We start from the raw sequence: 18,807 nt of genomic DNA, 5'->3' as shown, positions 1-18,807 counted from the left end.
AGTTCCTTAAAAAAACTAACCATATGATCCTGCAGCCCCACTCCCGGCATATATCTGGAGAAAAGTATAAATAGAAAAGATACATTCACCCTAATATTCACTGTAGCATTATTGACAATAGCCAAAACATGGAAGCAACCCAAGTGCCCTTCAACAAATGAGTGGATGAAGAAGATGTGATGTATATATATAATGCTTGTGTATATATATACATGTACATACACACAATGGAATACTACTCAACCATTAAAAAGAATGAAATAATGCTATTTTCAGCGATATGGATGGACCTAGGCATTATCATACTAAATGAAGTCAGAGAAAGACATATCATCTGATATCACTTATATGTAGAATTGAAGAAAAATGATACAGATGAACCTATATGCAAAACAGAAACAGACTCACAGATGAAGAAAACAACTTTTGGTTACCAGAAGCGAAAGCTGGGAGGGAGCAGATAGATGAGGAATTTGGGTTTAACATGTAAATATGTAAAATAGATAAACAACAAGGACCTGCTGTATAGCACAGGGAACTAAATTCAGTATTCTGTAATAAACTATAAAAAAAGAATATGTAATATGTATAACTGAATCCCTTTGCTGTACACTTGAAACTAACACAACGTTATAAATTAACTATACTTCAGTTTTTAAAAATTCTGCTTTAAACTTGTCTTCATGTGTCATTGTGCTAGGTTTTTGGATTTTACCAACTGAATGAAATCTGATCGCTTCAAGGAAACTAGTCATTTTAATCCTAATGTTAAGTTTTTCTCTTTAAAAGTGATCATACTATTACATTACATCACTTTAATTGTTCTTTCCTTCCCTAGGAGCTGATGCAACAGAATGGGATTGGTTATGTTTTAAATGCCAGCAATACCTGCCCCAAGCCTGACTTTATCCCCGAATCTCATTTCCTGAGAGTGCCTGTGAATGATAGCTTTTGTGAGAAAATTTTGCCGTGGTTGGACAAATCAGTGGATTTTATTGGTAAGTAGCTCAAGTGATATTACAAATCCTTTGGGTTATAGTCTCGTGTATGAGTATACCCTTTCCTCCCCTTTTCTCTCATTAGAGAAAAGGAACCTACTTCACAGATTTTTCAAAAGTCTGAAAACAGACATGATGCTGCTTGTCTCATTCAGTGGCCAGGTGACGTGTGTATGCTGTGCTGTCCCTAAGGGACTGGCCTTGTGACATCTTAGCTAACTCGAACATTCCCAGGGTTAAGCCTGGTGGGATCTTTGATTACAGATTTGCGAATGTTTGAAAATGGGTTAAACTTTCTGGGATTAAACTTGCCACCCACTTCATCAGATCCTATAAAAGACTTTTGGAAACGCTGGTGGCATTCCTTAACCTGTTTCTGCCTTGCTGCTGTGCTTTCCCCAGAGAACAGCCCAGTCCTGTGGAAACTAATCCCATTACATTTAAAGTTTTTATGTCACAAGATCCCTAAGCCTCCGTCTGTGTGCCAGCAATTTCAAGTATTAATAGTATTGGGTCTAATGAAATTCCAACACACACACTCACATTCGTGTGATCGGTCCTTGGCGATGACTGTGACAGGGTCTGGTCTGGATGGTACTTTGTTCTGCTCACTGGGCCCGTCAGCCCTGGAGCCTCCCAATTCCCAGCTTCTGGCACTGCTATGACATTTTTGGTGCCTTGAAATCAGGTCTGCTGGTAGGAAATCAGTGACGTTTACTTGAAATGTGGTTTTGATGGAAAATGGCTAAACCAACGAGATGGGTTCGTAGCTCCTGGGCAGCATGACTGGGTGTGACTCTTGATGTCCATGTGAGGAGTTTTGGTTGGTTTTCCCCCTAGTCATGAGCTGGAGCACCCTCATCCATAATTAAATACTCTTGAATTGGTTACCGAAAGGTTTTTTTTAAAAAAAGAACTGATTCCTTTTAAACAATGTAACTATGTAAATTAAGCCCCTCACTCTATCCTTTCATCTGTGAGAGGAATTTTCTAGACAGCGCTTTTGGAACTTAGGGTAATTCTGAAACAGATCCCCCTTTTCTCAAGAGTTCAGATGGCCAAGACTTCTCCTCTTCCATAGGCATGCATCCTGTGAAACACCAGACGGTAAATGGCTTAGATAATTTGCATGAAAATCATAACAAACAAAACTCCTGTAATTAATTTTTCCCGCCATTCTACTTATAGGAAGTATTCAGCATATCATTCAGTGTTTGCCTCTTTGAAAGACGACAGTTATAGTTAATGTTCCCATTAAATGTCACATTGATCCGGAGATAATTGGCTCTGGTTTCAGCTAAAAGTACGGTTTCAGAGTCTAAATTCAGAAGAAACCTGATTCTGTTAAGTCATGACAGTGTCTAAGCTTTAGGAGGGTTGGTAGGAAAGAGAGAACTTTGCCTCCAGCTTACTTTTCTTCGACTTCATGGGAGCTATTGGCCGCTTTTAATTCATACAAAAGGAACTTTACTATGTTCCAAGTTGGTGAGATACATACCCAAATATATATTGTAATTGTATATCTGAAGATATTTTTACTCACCAGTAGTTCACTTGCTTGGCCCTATTTACTGTTAGGGTCACCACCCTTTTCCCACCCAGATCATCCAGTGCAATACCTCCAGCCCACTGTGGAATTCAGCCTGTGTTCACTGGAGGTGCTAGTCTCCTCCAGGCCATTTAAAGCCTTGGTTAGTCATGGCAGAGAATATAAAGATGTACCCTCGTACAGGACTTAGTAACTTACAGGCTCATACTTTTTATTATTCAGATTAAATTTCAGTAAGTTCCTGGGTTTGTTGGAAAGGCTCAGGTTTGAGTGTTGCCTTTGCTTTTAGGAGAGGGAGGCAGAGGTGAGCGCAGTTGCCTGTCTGTGCCTGGGACCCTGACCAGGCCCCCAGGCCAGCTGGCTGTTGGTACAACTCCTGCCCCATTTCACCCACAGCAAACTCAGGGCTTTTGTAGGCAATACAGGGAGGTAATTAAGAGGATATACTTTGGAGCCAAACTGTATTTGAGTCCTGCCTCCCTTGGTTATCAGTTAAGTGATTCTGGGTGAGTTACTAAAAATTCTCTGTTCCTTAGTCTACTGATCTGATGACTGAAGACAATGTATTTATCTTATAAGGTATATTGTATACCTGTATATACCTTATAAAGATATTGTATAGATTAAAATAGATAATACATATAAACACTTTGCACAGTGTCCTACTTGTAACTGGCTCTTAAATAGTTCAGTTCGGTTCAGTTCAGTTGCTCAGTCGTGTCCGACTCTTTGTGACTCCATGAATCGCAACACGCCAGCCCTCCCTATCCATCACCAACTCCCGGAGTTCACTCAAACTCACATCCATTAAGTTGGTGATGCCATCCAGCCATCTCATCCTCTGTCGTCCCCTTTTCCTCCTGCCCCCAATCCGTCCCAGCATCAGAGTCTTTTCCAGTGAGTCAACTCTTCGCATGAGGTGGCCAAAGTACTGGAGTTTCAGTTTTAGCATCATTCCTTCCAAAGAACACCCAGGGCTGACCTCCTCTAGAATGGACTGGTTGGATCTCCTTGCAGTCCAAGGGACTCTCAAGAGTCTTCTCCAATACCACAGTTCAAAAGCATCAATTCTTTGGTGCTCAGCTTTCTTCACAGTCCAACTCTCACATCCATACATGACCACTGGAAAAACCATAGCCTTGACTAGACAGACCTTTTTGGCAAAGTAATGTCTCTGCTTTTGAATATGCTATCTAGGTTGGTCATAACTTTCCTTCCAAGGAGTAAGTGTCTTTTAATTTCAGGGCTGCAGTCACCATCTGCAGTGATTTTGGAGCCCAAAAAAAGTAAAGTCTGACACTGTTTCCACTGTTTACCCATCTATTTCCCATGAAGTGATGGGATCAGATGCCGTGATCTTCGTTTTCTGAATGTTGAGCTTTCAGACAACTTTTTCACTCTCCTCTTTCACTTTCATCAAGAAGCTTTTTAGTTCCTCTTCACTTTCTACCATAGGGTGGTGTCATCTGCATATCTAAGGTTATTGATATTTCTCTTGGCAATCTTGATTCCAGCTTGTGCTTCTTCCAGTCCGACATTTCACATGATATACTCTGCATATAAGTTAAATAAGCAGGGTGACAATATACAGCCTTGACGTACTCCTTTTCCTATTTGGAATCAGTCTGTTGTTCCATGTCCAGTTCTAACTGTTGCTTCCTGACCTGCATATAGGTTTCTCAAGAGGCAGGTCAGGTGGTCTGGTATTCCCATCTCTTGAAGAGTTTTCCACAGTTTATTGTGATCCACACAGTCAAAGGCTTTGGCATAGTCAATAAAGCAGAAATAGATGTTCTTTTGGAACTCTCTTGCTTTTTCGATGATCCAGCGTATGTTGGCAATTTGATCTCTGGTTCCTCTGCCTTTTCTAAAACCAGCTTGAACATCTGGAATTTCACGGTTCACATAGTGCTGAAGCCTGGCTTGGAGAATTTTGAGCTTTACTTTACTAGCATGTGAGATGAGTGCAATTGTGCAGTAGTTTGAGCATTCTTTGGCATTGCCTTTCTTTGGGATTGGAATGAAAACGGACCTTTTCCAGTCCTGTGGCCACTGCTGAGTTTTCCAAATTTGCTGGCATATTGAGTGCAGCACTTTCACAGCATCATCTTTCAGGATTTGGAATAGCTCAACTGGAATTCCATCACCTCCACTAGCTTTGTTCGTAGTGATGCTTTCCAAGGCCCACTTGACTTCACATTCCAGAATGTCTGGCTCTAGGTGAGTGATCATACCATCATAATTATCTTGGTCATGAAGATCTTTTTTGTATAATTCTCCTGTGTATTCTTGCTACCTCTTCTTAATATCTTCTGCTTCTGTTAGGTCCATACCATTTCTGTCCTTTATCGAGCCCGTCTTTGCATGAAATGTTCCCTTGGTATCTCTAATTTTCTTGAAGAGATCTCTAGTCTTCCCCATTCTGTTGTTTTCCTCTGTTTCTTTGCATTGATCACTGAGGAAGGCTTTGTTATCTCTTCTTGCTATTCTTTGGAACTCTGCATTCAGATGCTTACATCTTTCCTTTTCTCCTTTGCTTTTCGCTTCTCTTCTTTTCACAGCTATGTATAAGGCCTCCCCAGACAGCCATTTTGCTTTTTTGCATTTCTTTTCCCTGGGCATGGTCTTGATCCCTGTCTCCTGTACAGTGTCACGAACCTCAGTCCGTAGTTCATCAGGCACTCTATCAGATCTTAAATAGTAGCTGAATTAAAAAATTATATGAGAAGCCTTTTTTTTTTCTTAAAGGTGTACTCTGTCTCCTCAGTTATTCCTCCGTTTTCACCTTTGTAACTTCTCCCCTTCATCCATTTCATTTGCTATCTTTTTTTTAATTAATTAGTTTTTCAATTGAAGGATAATTCTTTTACAGAATTGTGTAGGTTTCTGTAAGATATCAACATGAATCAGCCATAGGTATATACATATGTCCCCTCCCTCTTGAACTACCCCCCACATCCTTTTTTTTAACCTAGAATTGATAAAAGAAAAAAATAGGCAAAATTGAAAAATATATATATCTTTTTCTTATCCTTGGATTGTTGTAGTGGCAACCTGCTTTTGTTTTAATTTCCAGTTTTCCCCATCCATGCCTTCTTATTGCCCCTATTCAGCACCTGCAGAGGCTATTTAAGTGTCTCGGGTCCTTCGCCCGAGTTTCCCAGACTCTCCAGTGGCTGCTCCCCACCTCTGAACCTCCTGTTCAGTCCCTTCCCATCCAGCATGCACCAGGCAAGACTCTCTTCTGAGCAGTGGTCCAGCCCCACTGTGGGTCTTTGTTGAATGTTTGGCTTCTCTCCTCCAGGCCTATGGGCATTCCTTCCTTTGCCTTAAGAGACTCAGCTTAGCACACAGTTCTGATAAGAAATGTATTCTAATGAGCTCCACTTCATATAATCACTTTTTAATTAGATTTTTAAAATGCACCATCCAAACAGTTGTAATTGTAAAAGCAGTGTAAGTACCACACGGAAAATTTGAAAAACAGAGAAGAGGAAACCTATACCCTCAACATCCTAACGCATCTGTTATCATCATCACTTTATTTCCTCCTTGCATTTTTCAATTTTTTTATGAAGATTACCTTTTAAAATATGTATCGGCCGGCCAGCCTGTGTATACAGGGTTTATGCTGTGTGCTCAGTGTTCAGTACTTTGGGAGAGTGTTAGAAGCAAAACCCTTCTCAGCCCTTCGAGTCTAGTTCTGAGATAATTATTAAAAATGAGAGAATACTGTCAACATTAAAAAAATATTAAAAATATTTCAAGCCAGCCTATTTCCAGTAAGAATTTGAAGCAGCTTACAGGAAGAGGTTGGGACCAGAAGGTAACACACATTCACCCATATCACCATTAAAATGAGATGGAAGATCAAGAACCAAGTAATACGTGGCTAGCAAAAGTACAGTAAAATCCGAATCACAGTTCCTTATTGACATTGAGTGAAAACCTTGGCTTTGAGCTTCTCAGTAGCCAAGGTTAAAAAGGAAGTACTAAGAGCAGTCTAGGCTAAATGCTGCCTAGTAAAGAGGAGGAAGAGAGCTGTGGAGGCCCAGGGAGCCGTGGACTTTGTGGACATGCGTTTATATACCGTTATGTTGTACAGTGTGTCCTTCTTTGTTTGTTTCAATGCTGTCTTGTATCCCTTTGTTATTGTTTTATTGTGTTTGATTTCTCTATTTAAAGGGAGGCTGCTTGATTGTTCATGTTCTACCTCAAAGCCCTTCAGTGTTCTGTACATAACAAATAATACATCATGTAGGTTAGATGTTTGTAATATGTATAACAGAGGTGGTGAGGCTGGAGTAGCCTTGTATTATTCAACTGCCAGAGCAGAGTCCCTGGGATACCTGTTAATTACAAGAATATTAACATAAGGCTTGGTAAACTTTTGGTAGTTAATCAGTGAAAACAGGAATGAAAAGGGAAGTTGATGGCAGCAGGTAAGCACACAGGAAAACTGTTCAGAACTGAGGCAGGCATAGTACCGACTGAAATGGTGGTGGCTTCCAGGCTCTGGGGTAACTTCATCCTTACCCACGAGAAAGCTTTTAAAGCTCATCTACAGTGAGAGGTGGCAGGACTGTGAGATTGAATTTACTTGGTTCTTGGTTCTAACAGAGTCCTACCATGTTACGGGCAATTAGCATGACGCAGTGTGACAGTATGACCTCAGAGGTCAAAGTTCCCTTGGTCCTCATTAAAGTGACTTATGAAACCTGATTCACAGTGCACACATGGTTTCTCGATGAGTTCAGCAAATAAAGTTCAGTGAGCCACTTTATGTCGTAGCAAAAAGTCTCCTGGAGAAAAATGGGGAAACTCTTTTCTATGAGGAAGATGGGTTCTGAGTTGGCATTTAAAGTTCTTGACGTGGCATCTTTTATATTTGATGTCGTGTCACTGTGACTAGGTCTCTCCCCTCCCCAGCGCCCTGCTTTTTACACAGTAATGTGTATTACATATGTTTAAAATGAAAAAGTGCTTTTAAAATTTAATCTCATATGTTTAAATCATTATTAGGTCATACACCTAAAATACAACATTATATGTCAGTTGATTCCTCAAAACTTGAAAAAGGTCTCTTACGTAATTAGCAAAAAGCTGAAGTGTCAGACAACATGGGTAAACAGAATATTAGGTAAAATCATAGGATTTTGGATGTTATTTTCTTTTATACTATTCTGTATTTCTGAAGTTTTCTATGCCAGGCAAGTAGAATCATGTGATCACAATATGATTTATACTCAGGGAGAGTAATTAAAATGATACATAATATAAAAAATGCAGTGAAATGTATTGAATGAGAGGTAACCTGGATTAGGGACAACTTGCTTATTAACACATGTGGGGACCTTCTCTGTTCTCTGTGAAAATGGTGGGGAAATCATGTTCCCCTACCTCCTTAAAAGAGTATTGAAAGGAAAAATAGCTAAGTATCAAGAGAGGGGCTTTACTTTGCATCGGCAGGTGAAGGACATTGTGTGAGTAAATGGAAACACCGTTTCACTGCTGAACAAAGTTGTTAGTGATCTTTTCTGAATTTGACTCCTACAGAGAAAGCAAAAGCCTCCAATGGATGTGTCCTCGTGCACTGCTTGGCGGGGATCTCCCGCTCCGCCACCATCGCCATCGCCTACATCATGAAGAGGATGGATATGTCCTTGGATGAAGCTTACAGGTGAGGGCAGGAACATGCCCTATGTGAGTGGCTTCTCCTTTGACCTGAATCCTCAGGAGATACGAGTGGGTGACCACGATTATTTTAGTTAACACTCTACAGGTGACTTGATTTTTAAATGTTTAAAGATTGGAGAAAAATGTATTTTTATAATTTAGCACTAATTCTACCCTCCCATGTATGAAGTTCATCCTCAGCTGCTTTATTGAGTTTGAAAAAAGTGAAGTGTGTTAGATGCTCAGTCAAGTCCAACTCTTTGAGACCCCATGGACTGTGGGCCGCCAGGGTCCTCTGCCCATGGGGTTCTCCAGGCAAGAATACTGGAGTGGGTTGCCATTCCTTCTCCAGAGGATCTTCATGACCCAGGGTTTGAACCTGGGTCTCCTGCACTGCAGGCAGATTCTTTACCATCTGAGCCACCTGGGAAGCCCTGAGTTTTTTTTTAAGTTTAAGAAACAGCAAATCTAGAGATCTTTCCGTAGTTGGAGAAATATCATTTGTTCTAATTTACACATGAGAAAAAATGCTCCAGGAGAATACTCATTATAGAATTCCTACTGTGCTTCAGACTCTCTCTCGCTATCACTGAGGATAAAGTCCAGTATATGTAAGTATAAAACCAAATAATTGTCAAACTCCATTCACAGTCTAGACTAGTCCAGTTTTTTTTTTTTTTTTAATATTTATTGAAGTATAATTGATTTACAGTGTTGGTAATTTCTGCTATGTGGCAAAGTGATTGAGCTATGCAGGCACGTATTCTTTTTTATGTTCTCTTCCATTATGGTTTATCACAGGATATTGAATATAGAAGGACCTTGTTGTTCATCCAGCCTATATATAATAGTTGGCACCAGCTAACCCCAAGCTCCCAGTCTTTCCCTCCCCCACTTTCCTCCCCCTTGGCAATCACAGGTTTGTGCTTATGTCTGTTGCTGTTTCGTAGATATGTTCATTTGTGTTTTCGATCCCACATAGAAGTGACAGCATATGGTATTTCTCTTTCTGACTGCACTTAGTATGATAATCTCTAGGACCACCCATGTTGCTGCTGCTGGCATTATTTCATTCTTTTTCATGGCTGAGTAATATTCGTGTGTGTGTGTGTGTGTGCGCGCGCACATCTTCTTTATCCATTCATCTGTTGGTGGACATTTAGGTTGTTTCCGTGTCTTGGCTATTGTGAGTAGTGCTGCTGTGAACACTGGTGTGAATGTACTTTTTGAAATTATACTTTTGTTGGAGTATATGCCCAAGAGTGGGATTGCTGGATCATATGGCAACTCTATTTTTAGTTTTTTGAGGAACTTCTGTACTGTTTTCCATAGTGGCTGCACCAGTTTACCTTCCCATCAACAGTGTAAGAAGGTTCCCTTTTCTCCATAACCTCTCCAGCATGTATTATTTGTAGACTTTTCAGTGATGGCCATTTTGACTTGTGGGAGGTGATATCTCACTGTAGTTTTGATTTGCGTGTCTAATTAGCGATGGCAGACATCTTTTTCATGTCCCCATTGGCCATCTGTATGTCTTCTTTGGTGAAATATTTAGGTCTTCTGCCCATTTTTTGATTGGGTTGTTTGTATAGTTTAGAAATTAAGCCCTTGTCAGTCACATCATTTGCAAATATTTTCGCTCATTCCTTGGTTGTCTTTTTGTTTTATGGTTTCCTTTGCTGTGCAAAAGCTCCTAAGATTGATTGGTCCCATTTGTTTATTTTGGTTTTTATTTCTATCACCTTGGGAGACAGTCTTAAGAAAACATCGGTACAATTTATGTCAGAGAATGTTTTGCCTGTGTTTTCTTTTAGTTTTATGGTGTCATGTCTTATATTTAAGTCTTTAAGCCATTTTATTTTTTATGTATGATGTGAGGGTGTGTTCTAACCCCTTGATTTGCATGTGGCCATCCATAGACTTGCCCAGATTTTGCAGTGTATCGTTTTGACTGGGTTGCCCCCAGTCTCATTCTCCAGACAGAAGGCAGCCAATGCCAGCAGCACCAAGGACTGTGGTTGTGTTGAGGGGCGTATGAAGCAGAACCCTCTGTGCATCTTGTTGGATAGAGGTGGATAGTCTCCATGTGATAACGGATCAATAAATATATGCACACAGAACCAGGCCTGTTGTAACAATAGGATTTTTTTTCTCAAATTGGAAAATTTGGAACAAAGAAATGAGCTACTCGAACAGCTTCTCACTGGCGGAAGGAAGTGGGGAGGCAGGAAGTAGGGAGGCAGGTCCTCCCCTCTGGCTTAGCCCCCCAAGGTCCTCCTGAATGCCACACAAACCAGCAGGAAAGGCACCCTCATATCCTCATGGGGGTCTTAGCATGAAGACTCTGTATTTACACTTGTCACAGTTGAGCCAGTTATTTCTGGCTTTGTTAATTTGCTTTAGGTTACATATTTCTAAGGAGTTTATTTTTGAGTTTTATCTTTCCTTCCTTATTTAAATTCTTAGGGTAGTTTCACTCCTTCATCTTCTGAGGCATGTCCGTGAGAGTCAGGGGCCACAGTCAGGGGCCACTAAAGAATGTATCTACTATTTCTGAGTCTTTGTTTCTGCAATGAAATGGAAAAGCTGTTTACTACTAGTTTTGATCCCTTGGTGACTCTTCTAACAAGGTGGCTACAGGAATGAATCCAGATGTTAGACCTGGTTTTGAATCCCAGCCCCATACTTTAATAACTGTGTGACTGGGGCAATTCACATAAGGACTGTATGTACCTCTGTGATGGAGGGTAGTTTTGAGGGCTGATTGAGCTAATACTCTTATTAGAGTGCATTAACATGCTGAGCAGACAGAGTCCACTGTGTGACTGGTTATTCTGTCCCATTAAATACAAAGAGCAGGGAATTGGGAAGTGTGTGCTTTGATGCTCTGGCCATCTGATACCCTCTCTCTTTTGGTCATTAATTAAAAATGTGAAATGTCTCGAAGTCACTGTGGGGACTCTGACATTGGTAAGTTGAAGGTGGCATGGCTGTTAAGCTATACTTCTGATGGGAACACCAGTGCTGGGGCAGGGTAGGGGTGAGGGTGTCCTAGATGGTAAGGAAAGAATCATCTCTTACCAGCTGCGCTGGCAACACTGCGCATGCTGAAGTCGCTCAGTCGTGTCCGACTCTTTATGGCCCCATGGACTATAGCCCACCAGGCTCCTTCCACGGGGATTCTCCAGGCAAGAGTACTAGAGTGGGTTGCCAGACCCTCCTCCAGGGGATTGTCCCAAACCAGGGGTCGAACCCAGGTCTCCTGCATTGCAGGCGGATTCTTTACCATCTAAACCATTAGGAAAGCCCGAGAAAACTGGAGTGGTTAGCCTATCCCTTCTCCAAGGAGACTTGCCAGCCCAGGAATCGAACCAGGGTCTCCTGTGTTGCAGGTGGATTCTTTACCAGCGGAACTAACCAGGGAAGCCCCACTGGAGCCCTTAAGTCCTTGAAAACAGGGAGGACGAACCTAGAACTTTTGGGGCTGGGCTCCCTGCTTTCTAACATCCTCAGGGTCGTCCTGCAAAGCTCCCCAAGGCAGAGGCCCTCACCTCCCCCTCCACCCGCTCCCTGAACTTTTTTTTTTTCCCTGAACTTTTAAACCAGCCATCTTCCGAAGGTCTTGGGAGGACCTCTGATAATTATGTCTCACCTCTTCACTTACTGTAGCTTAATCACTTTAACAGGTCAGCTGTCAGATTCAAGCCTTTTTGGTTTTTCCCTCTCCTCACAGATTTGTGAAAGAAAAAAGACCTACTATATCTCCCAACTTCAATTTCCTGGGCCAGCTCCTGGACTACGAGAAGAGGATTAAGAGCCAGACTGGGGCCGCTGGGCCCAAGAGCAAACTGAAGCTGCTGCCCCTGGAGAAGCCAAGCGAGTCAGTCGCCGGGCCCGGCCCCGTGGAGGGCGCACAGGGGAGCCAGCTGCCCCCGGGGCCGCCCCACGGCCGCCCGGCTCCCGCTCTCTCCGAGGGGGCGGGGCCCCGGCCTGCGCCCCCCAGCACCGCCCCCGACGACGGCCCCCTGGTCCAGGCACTCAACGGGCTCCACCTGCCCCCAGACAGGCTGGAGGACAGCGGCCGCCTCAAGCGCTCCTTCTCGCTGGACATCAAGTCGGTGTCCCCGACGCCCGGCGGTCTCTCATCCCCCGAGGCCGCCCTGGAGCTCTACAAGCCCGCCGCCTCCAGCCTGGAAGGCGCGGGCAAGCCCTGCCAGTTCTCTCCGGTGCAGGAGGTGTCGGAGCAGACGCCGGAGGCCAGCCCGGACAGCGAGGAGGCCCCGCCGCCCCGGCCCTCTGACGGCAACGGCCAGGGTGCGCGGCCCCGGCCGGGGAGGCCCCTGTGGTCGCCCCTGCACCGCAGCGGGAGCGTGGAGGACCGTGGGCAGCCCCGCTTCCTCTTCGGCCTCTCGGCCAGCCAGCAGCACCTGGCCACTTCGGCCACGGGGCTGGGCCTGGAGGGCTGGCACTCGGATCTCCTGGCCCCCCAGACCTCCGCCCCGGCCCTGACCAAGAGCTGGTATTTTGCGCCAGAGCCCCCGCACTTCTACTCGGCCTCGGCCATCTACGGGGGCCGCACGGGCCACCCTGCCTTCAGCTGCAGTCAGCTGCCCACGTGCAGCGGGGACCCCGGGCATTCGGTGCGCCGGCGCCACAAGCCCGGCGACAGGGCCGACTCCCGGCGCAGCTGGCACGAGGAGAGCCCCTTCGAGAAGCAGTTCAAGCGTCGAAGCTGCCAGATGGAGTTCGGTGAGAGCATCAGGTCCGAGAACCGGTCGCGGGAGGAACTGGGCAAGGTGGGCAGCCAGTCAAGCTTTTCAGGCAGCATGGAAATCATCGAGGTCTCCTGAGCAGGAGGACACTTGTGACTCCCGTGGACAGGGCTTGTCTTGTTCACGAAAACTAATTCCCTGTAAATCTGAAATATATATATGTACATATATATTTTTGGAAAATGGAGCTATGGTGTAAAAACAACACATGGATCCACACCATTCTTTTGTAACATCTGCAGTTGAGAGAGCAGCTAATACTTCTCTCAATACAAATGGAAGGGCCCAGGCCAGCTTTCCCCCAGACACGTGACACAGTTCTATGCAATGGATTGCACATCCTCCCGTTCGTACTAGATTGAGTTCTACTTGGAGTTGGAGGACGGAAGCCCCCACCGTTCTCTTGCTGTGCTACAAAGAGATCTCAGATCCTAGTCCTGTCTGGTCCCTTCCGTAGTGCACCTTAGCGCTGAGACTGAGCCAGCCTGTGGGTCGGGCGGGGAGACCCCGTTAGGAACAAAACCTAATGGTAAATCCACAAGGAACCATCATGTCCAAAGCTGATGCACAGATCCAAGCGCACCCGCCAGCCGCTGAGCTGGCCAGCGTCATTCTGCTGACCGACCATTAGGGGGCCTTGCCAAGACCTACTTTAGAGCAACCCCAGTACCTCAGACAAAGTCGGGGCTTTCACCACTACCAGGTCTGGTGGCCCGGTTTCTAGGCATTGTGAACAGGTAGGTAGCTAGTCACACTTTTTGACCAATTCAGACGGCCTCTGCAGGCATTTCCAGTTAGGCCTGGATGGAAGTGGTCCGGCTCCTCTTCTCGGCTTTGTGAAGAAGGAAGGTGAAGCTATCTGAGATCAACTGAACAGCCAGGAATCTGGCAGCATCATGATTTAAGCTAATGTTGGGAGGCTAAATGAGTCTACCTCCCTCTTTCTAAATCAAAAGAACTGTTCAAGATGGGCTTGTTAATCCTGGGAACTAACCTGGTTTCAAGCCAGATGTGAATTTATTTGGTAGCAGAGCAGCACCCCCGTCAAGGTCTCAGCCATGCTAGGTATTTTCTATTTTGGTTTCACTGCACAGAGGTATTTTGTGAAAATGGAACAATAAAGTGGAATTTTATTGCAAACTACCAAGAGGCAGAAAACTGTGGAAGGATAAGAAGATCAAACTACTGAGGAGCAGCAGGCAGCTGTTATTTTCTCAGTGGGTTTTTTTTCCCCCTTAGCATGTGATGAAGGTGGTATTTTCTACGATTTCCTTAGGCTTTCATACTGCTAGGGCTGAGAGGCTTTCGTAAGCCAGGAATGCTCAGAACTAAACAGTATAGAAAGGTGAGGAGGCGGACAAATTTTGTTTCATCGCAAACAGAATGGAAAGACACACCCACACTATTCTCAAACTACCCCCGGCATTTTTTAGTAGAAGGGACACCAAAATGGAGCGGGACCAAGTGGTCTCGGTCCGTACCTACAATCACTGTATGGAATCAACCCTGGCAGCTGAAACTAGGTGATTAGAACAAGTAAACAGTGACAGTACTTACCTGCTTTTAAATTTCCTGGCTTGAGTTTTGTCAGCTACAGTCTGGTCCTGTTTTGAAGCCTTAATTCACGTCAGCAGCTTTTTTTTTTTTTTTCCAAGGGTGGTGGGTGGGTGTTCGTGTTGTTCTTTACTGTAAGTGTAGCTAGTTGCTGACTCATATCTCAGGTTTTTCTACGTGTGAGAAATGGACAGTCCTTTGAGTCGGATGTGACTTCATGTTTCTTACGGTGACTGCTAAAACCAGCATAGAATGACATGATTCAAAACTGACTTGATCGTGACAATTCTGAGCTTCATAGAACATAACTGGTTATGCACAAATAATGGGCTGTGATCTGGGTGTAAAATGGAGTGAGTAAACTGTAGGGAGTGCATTGTTACCATACTGGAAAGGTTCTGCTAAGTTTAGCTTTTTTCTGTACATGCAAATTCTGGGTGTAATCAGACCCAATTATCAAGGTTTCACACATTGATTTTTGATGTGTTATGTACACACGCACCAACCATGTAACAGCTCCCAGCTTCCAGAGTCTGGTCACAACTGTGGAACATTTTTGAGACGTGAAAGCAATGGCTCCAATGCTGTATGTTTCAGGAAGGTTGTGGGATTTGGTTTTAATGAGATCTTTGGGCTGAACTGGCCTTCCAACCTTCAGGATTTCTCTTGGCCATGGTCCCCTTCCTTCCTGTGACCAATGTGGTCCTGTGCTACAGCTTTTAGTTCTTGGTCACTAATGTCAAATAATCTGGAGACTTCCCAGCTGAGGAGCCAGCCCTGGAGCCACATGGGTGTCCATGGCCCCGGGTGGCTGGTTCTCTGCACCGTGAATCGGAGGGGGAGCGCTGGAGCCTACTAGATGATACAGAATGGTGATATTAAACAGCAGAACTAGACTCCGATGTGAGAAATGCTGGAAAATGGTTTAGGACATTTGTAAAGTTGGGTGGGAAGATGTATAAATGTTTAATATGAATATAGTGTTCTTTTGGAGTAAGGCAAGCTGTTGAATGGTTACAATTGTGCATTTCTCATTCTGATGTGTCATGAATGTTAATATGATGAAATAAAATCAAAACTGGTACCTGTTTATACATAAACATGAGAAGGGACTTCTCTCTGTAGCACGTCCAAGGGGTTAGGGAGGCCATAGTGGAGCCTGGCCTGCTGGCCTCCCATCAGAGGGTTCAGCTCAAGATGAAATGCTGAGTCTTCAGCCTGTGTCACAGGCTCCACCTTGGACAGGGAACGCGTGTCAGAGCTAACAGTCTACTGCCGTCATCTTCATCCTTTCATGGGTACATCAGATGCACACTATGGCATAGAAACCTCAAAGGTAAACATTTGCTGACTGGCTGAATCCAGAATGGTGCAGGGTAGGAAGAAAAAAGACAAACATTCATGGTGCATTTTGTACACTTTTAGAATTCTTGTAGGAAAAACCAAGGGAAAGTAGTTATTTCAAGATCTGTTCTCCATCCTTGTCATGCACGTCCTAATAACCTCTCTGCTTCTACGTGATGACACCAGGCACGACGACTCATGAGACAAGCAGCTCAACCTCATAAGGTTGTTAGGCACAAAAAAAAAAAAAAAAAAAAATGATGCATTAAACGAATAAAGCATTTACCTTCAGTGCAAGCAGACAGGATACTGATGACACTGATAATCACAGGTGACATTTCAGTTGGTTGTGAAAGGCTTCTGAGTTAGATTTAAGGAAATTTAAAAGTAAGAAGGACTGGATGGAGTGAGTGAAGACCAGAAAGAGATGTCTTGGCTAGGACCTTGCCAAAAAGTGGAGGTGGGCGTGGGACAGAGGAACAGAAAGACAAAGTGTTAGTCACTCAGTTGTGTGTGACTCTTTGTGATCCCATGGACTGTAGCCCGCCAGGCTCCTCTGTCCATGGGAGTCTCGAGGCAAAAATACTGGAGTGGTTGCCATGCCTTCCCTACCCAAGGATCAAACCCAGGTCTCCTGCATTGCAGGCAGATTCTTTACTATCTGAGCCACCAGGGAAGGCATAGGAATAAATCTGCCTTAAGATGTAAGGTGGCAGGAGGGAGCACGTCCCTCGGTGAAAGGCTTTGGATGGGAACTTACAGGTGTGGGAAGGCCCGAAGGTCAAGCCAGTTATGACTTAGACAGACTTGAGGGCCTCTTGGGGACCACCAGCCGTAGCCGTAGCAGGCTGGCATTGAAAGGCTGGTTGGGTGTGACATGACCAAACCAGGGCTCAGGCTAAGGGGAAGCAGGGTAGGTGCAGATGTGAAGGGTCAGGCGTACACAATGGGACAAGCGAACAAGAACTTCATCATCAGGACCCTCACTGTCATTTTATCTTAGATGTTCCCGTCTGGTGGTTTACCTTTTCTGACACTAAGCAGAAATGTTTTCGGTCTAGTCAACAAAATTTAGGTCTAGGGGCTTTTTCTCTATAAATATTACTCTTCTGCTTCTCTCAATCAAAGAGGAAAGTGAGTTGTTTCTTGCATTGTGTGTGGCTCATTGATCCTTGTACAGCAAAATTATACTTGGTTATTATCTTTGAAATGTTGCAAAAATCAACCATGAGAATCACCATAGCACCAACTTGGAAGAAGTTTGCAAGTCAATCATATTGTTGCAGTTTACATACACAGATACCAAGCTGGTTATCTATATCAAAGGAATAAAAACAAGTTTCATTCCTTTGGTTCTGGCTAACACACTGGAGTCGGTTCAAAATGCTTTCTTGTAGGACATGCAGAATATGACTTTGGAGGAGGGTGTCACAAGCAAACAGGATAACTGGGAGAGGGTTATTAGCTCAGTGGTGGCCTAGCTTCTCTGGTCAGGGGAAGTATGACAGTTTCAAAGACTGTATTAAAAGCTTTTAGCATAAATCTTGCTTCACTATTTAATAAAAGCAACAGGAATTTGCCTTGATTGGTGAAGAAAATTGAATCATCAATAAGTTCCATCCTGTCTTATGTTGACACTGATGACCCTGAACAAACTCCTTAAAGGACACACACAGACACAGACACACACACACACACACACACAGCCAGCCCACCACATAAGTACTGCTTATACTAATAAGCAACTAGATTTGGTTGCCCAAAAGGTTTTAACATTATGGTTTGAAGCATGGGAATAATTAAGTTTTCTGGTTACCCTTTCCTTCTGTAGTCCCAACATCTGCATGGGAGGTACATGCCTCGTGTGTGTGCAAGAAATTCAGTGTTACCGACCACAAACCAGAAAATAACAATGACATCTCTTAGGCACTGTGTAGCTCTTAACAAAGGAATGAAAGTGAGAGTGAGGGGAAAGCAAAATTACTTCTCTCACAATTAAGAAAAAACCTACACCTAAAAATTCCACAAGAAAACATTTCCCTTCTCTCTACTCTGCCCTTCAGTTTTTAGCATCAACATTTCAAATAATTTCTGACTGAGTACTACGTATCTGGGTTTAGCTGAGGGGTAAACAAAATAGGAAGATAAAATTTTCAATTACTCTAGGAAACAGCAAACCCATTACATTCCCAAAATCTGTTCAAGAAAGTAAAGCATTGAGGAGGAAAAAGTAAAATGTTACCAGTCAGGGTTCAATCCATAAAGAATCGTTAGGAATGATACAGAATAAGGAGGTTGTTCAAGAGACTTACCTTAAGCAATTAATTACAGGAGCTGGTCAGAGTCCTGGTTCAGCTGTGCTGGATGGGCGGTGGGGGATGGATGGGGTGGTGGGGATGGATGGATGGATGGGGTGATGGGGATGGATGGGCAATGGGGATGGGTGGTGGAGGATGGAGGGATGGGCAGTGGGGGAGGGATGGGTGGGTGGTGGGGATGGAGGGATGGGTGGGTGGTGGGGATGGAGGGATGGGTGGGTGGTGGGGATGGAGGGATGGGTGGGTGGTGGGGATGGAGGGATGGGTGGGTGGTGGGGATGGAGGGATGGGCGGGTGGAGGATGGAGGGATGGGTGGTAGGGATGGATGGATGGGTGGTAGGGATGGATGGATGGGTGGTGGAGGATGGAGGGATGGCCGGTGCAGGATAAAGGGATGGGCAGTGGGGGATGGAGGGATGGATGGGCAGTGGGGGATGGAGGGATGGATGGGCAGTGGGGCGCGGAGGGATGGGTGATAGGGATGGAGGGATGGGTGGTGGAGGATGGAGGAATGGGTGGATGGGCGGTAGAGGATGGAGGGATGGGCATCGGGGGATGGAGGGATGGATGGGCAGTGGGGGGCGGAGGGATGGGT

The 18,807-nt window shown here is 44.4% G+C and overlaps 1 protein-coding gene across 3 annotated transcripts in view; it reads left to right on the top strand.

Moving 5' to 3' along the window:
- Positions 1-15,649, top strand: part of DUSP16 (dual specificity phosphatase 16) — a 93,702-nt gene extending 78,053 nt beyond the window's left edge. For all 3 annotated transcript variants that reach the window (XM_070371111.1, XM_070371108.1, XM_070371109.1), the window contains 3 exons: positions 839-998; positions 8,104-8,227; positions 11,957-15,649. In XM_070371111.1, the coding sequence (XP_070227212.1) occupies positions 839-998; positions 8,104-8,227; positions 11,957-13,073 (1,401 nt within the window). In that variant the 3' untranslated portion in view covers positions 13,074-15,649. The remainder of the gene's footprint in view (positions 1-838; positions 999-8,103; positions 8,228-11,956) is intronic.
- Positions 15,650-18,807: the final 3,158 nt, after the last annotated feature.

The sequence above is a fragment of the Bos mutus genome, chromosome 5, assembly GCF_027580195.1.
Source record: "Bos mutus isolate GX-2022 chromosome 5, NWIPB_WYAK_1.1, whole genome shotgun sequence".
In the NCBI taxonomy this organism is placed as follows: Eukaryota; Metazoa; Chordata; class Mammalia; order Artiodactyla; family Bovidae; genus Bos; species Bos mutus.
This window is presented reverse-complemented; position numbering and strand designations above follow the sequence as displayed.